Source organism: Geospiza fortis, unplaced genomic scaffold, assembly GCF_000277835.1.
Source record: "Geospiza fortis unplaced genomic scaffold, GeoFor_1.0 scaffold154, whole genome shotgun sequence".
NCBI lineage: Eukaryota > Metazoa > Chordata > Aves > Passeriformes > Thraupidae > Geospiza > Geospiza fortis.
In genome coordinates, this window is record NW_005054397.1 from 2,784,986 (window position 1) to 2,786,358 (window position 1,373).

The window sequence follows — 1,373 nt, forward strand, 5'->3', positions numbered from 1 at the left end:
CGGGAGGCCCCGGGCCTTGGGCCCCGGGGGCTGCTGTCGCAGCTGCCCGCTCCCAGGCCGTGCCGCTCCGATGTGCCGCTGCCCAGCCGTGCCGCTGAGCTGAGCCTCCCCGGTGTGCCGTCTGTGCCCTGTCAGGGCACCTGTGTGGCTCCGGCTCTGTCATCCCAACCACGCTGCGGGCAAGCTGGCATCGCGGGTAGACAAAGGACATTCGCGTCCTTAACTCAAACAGACGGACACACGGGAGAGAGTAAATAGTTTGACGCAAACATCGCCAGATCATAGTGACTGAGATGGGAAGACACTTCTGGAGGCTGCCTGGTCCAACCATCTTCCTCAAGCAGGGAAAGATGCTTTTTGCTGAGCCGTGGCAGGCCCGGCTTCAAAGCCATGCTCACTACTTCCACCCTCATGCTTTGCTCCCTAATGCACAGTTCAGCGTGACATGATAGAGTCACCTCACTCTACCCATGGGGATGTGTTTTTTAGAGGTGTAGTGATGGGGATCTGGTGGTTAGTGAGGGAAATTTTATCCCAAGAGTTAATTTGATAGGGGATAGACAGGAGACAAATATGTAGAGACAGGATACTACTGCATAAGGTCTCTCCCAATAACCAGTGCAGTAACACTACCTAAAAAACCTGAAATACTTAGTGGCTCAAATGTAAGACAAAGGAGGATGCTGCTGTGTGGCCATCATCAGATTCCCTGTGCATTTATACCTGTGTCAGTGGTAGGTGTGTGTAAAAAATGAAGATGTCATTTTTTTAGGCACACCTTGGTAGGACTGAGCAGGTCAGGGGCATCTCTAGTCTAGCACAGTCCAGTGAAAGGGTGAAAGATGGAGAACATGGTAAAGCCAATGGGCAGCAAGGCCTGGTATGAAATAGTGGATTGATGAACTCTGTAATGGATAGATTAGTGACAGGGGACTCTTACCTAGTTTCAGTGGTTGCCAGTACAAGCAAACTCCAAGGGAACAATTTCACAACCTCCAGTTGCAATCAAACATTGGCATCCTCGTGCTACCCTTGACAGCACCTCTGTTCCCCTTTCCTTAGGCAACCCTTGGCACCTGTCTGACCCAAGACCGAAGTAATTCAGAGAATGAGCCCTGTAGAATCCTGAAGAATCACAAACCCACTCCCTGTGGGGTCAGACCAGTGCACACACAGGGATCAGGACCAGCCTGATCAAAAGCTGATGCTGTTCCCACAGAAGCCCATGGCACGCCTGAAAAACAACAGAAGTTAAGTTTGGGTACATCAAAAGATGGAAAACCATTTCTGAACTTCTCCCTCCCTGAGGCTCAACAGAGTTTGGGGGCTGTATCATGTCATCATCAGCCTCCAAAACATCAGAGCAGTTTCTC

General features: G+C 51.0%; 1 protein-coding gene across 1 annotated transcript in view; it reads right to left on the reverse strand.

The window, feature by feature from the left end:
* Positions 1–211, reverse strand: part of DUSP22 (dual specificity phosphatase 22) — a 43,936-nt gene extending 43,725 nt beyond the window's left edge. Inside the window, 1 exon segment of the mRNA XM_014308981.2 lies at positions 23–211. Within this exon segment, the coding sequence (XP_014164456.2) occupies positions 23–211 (189 nt within the window).
* Positions 212–1,373: the final 1,162 nt, after the last annotated feature.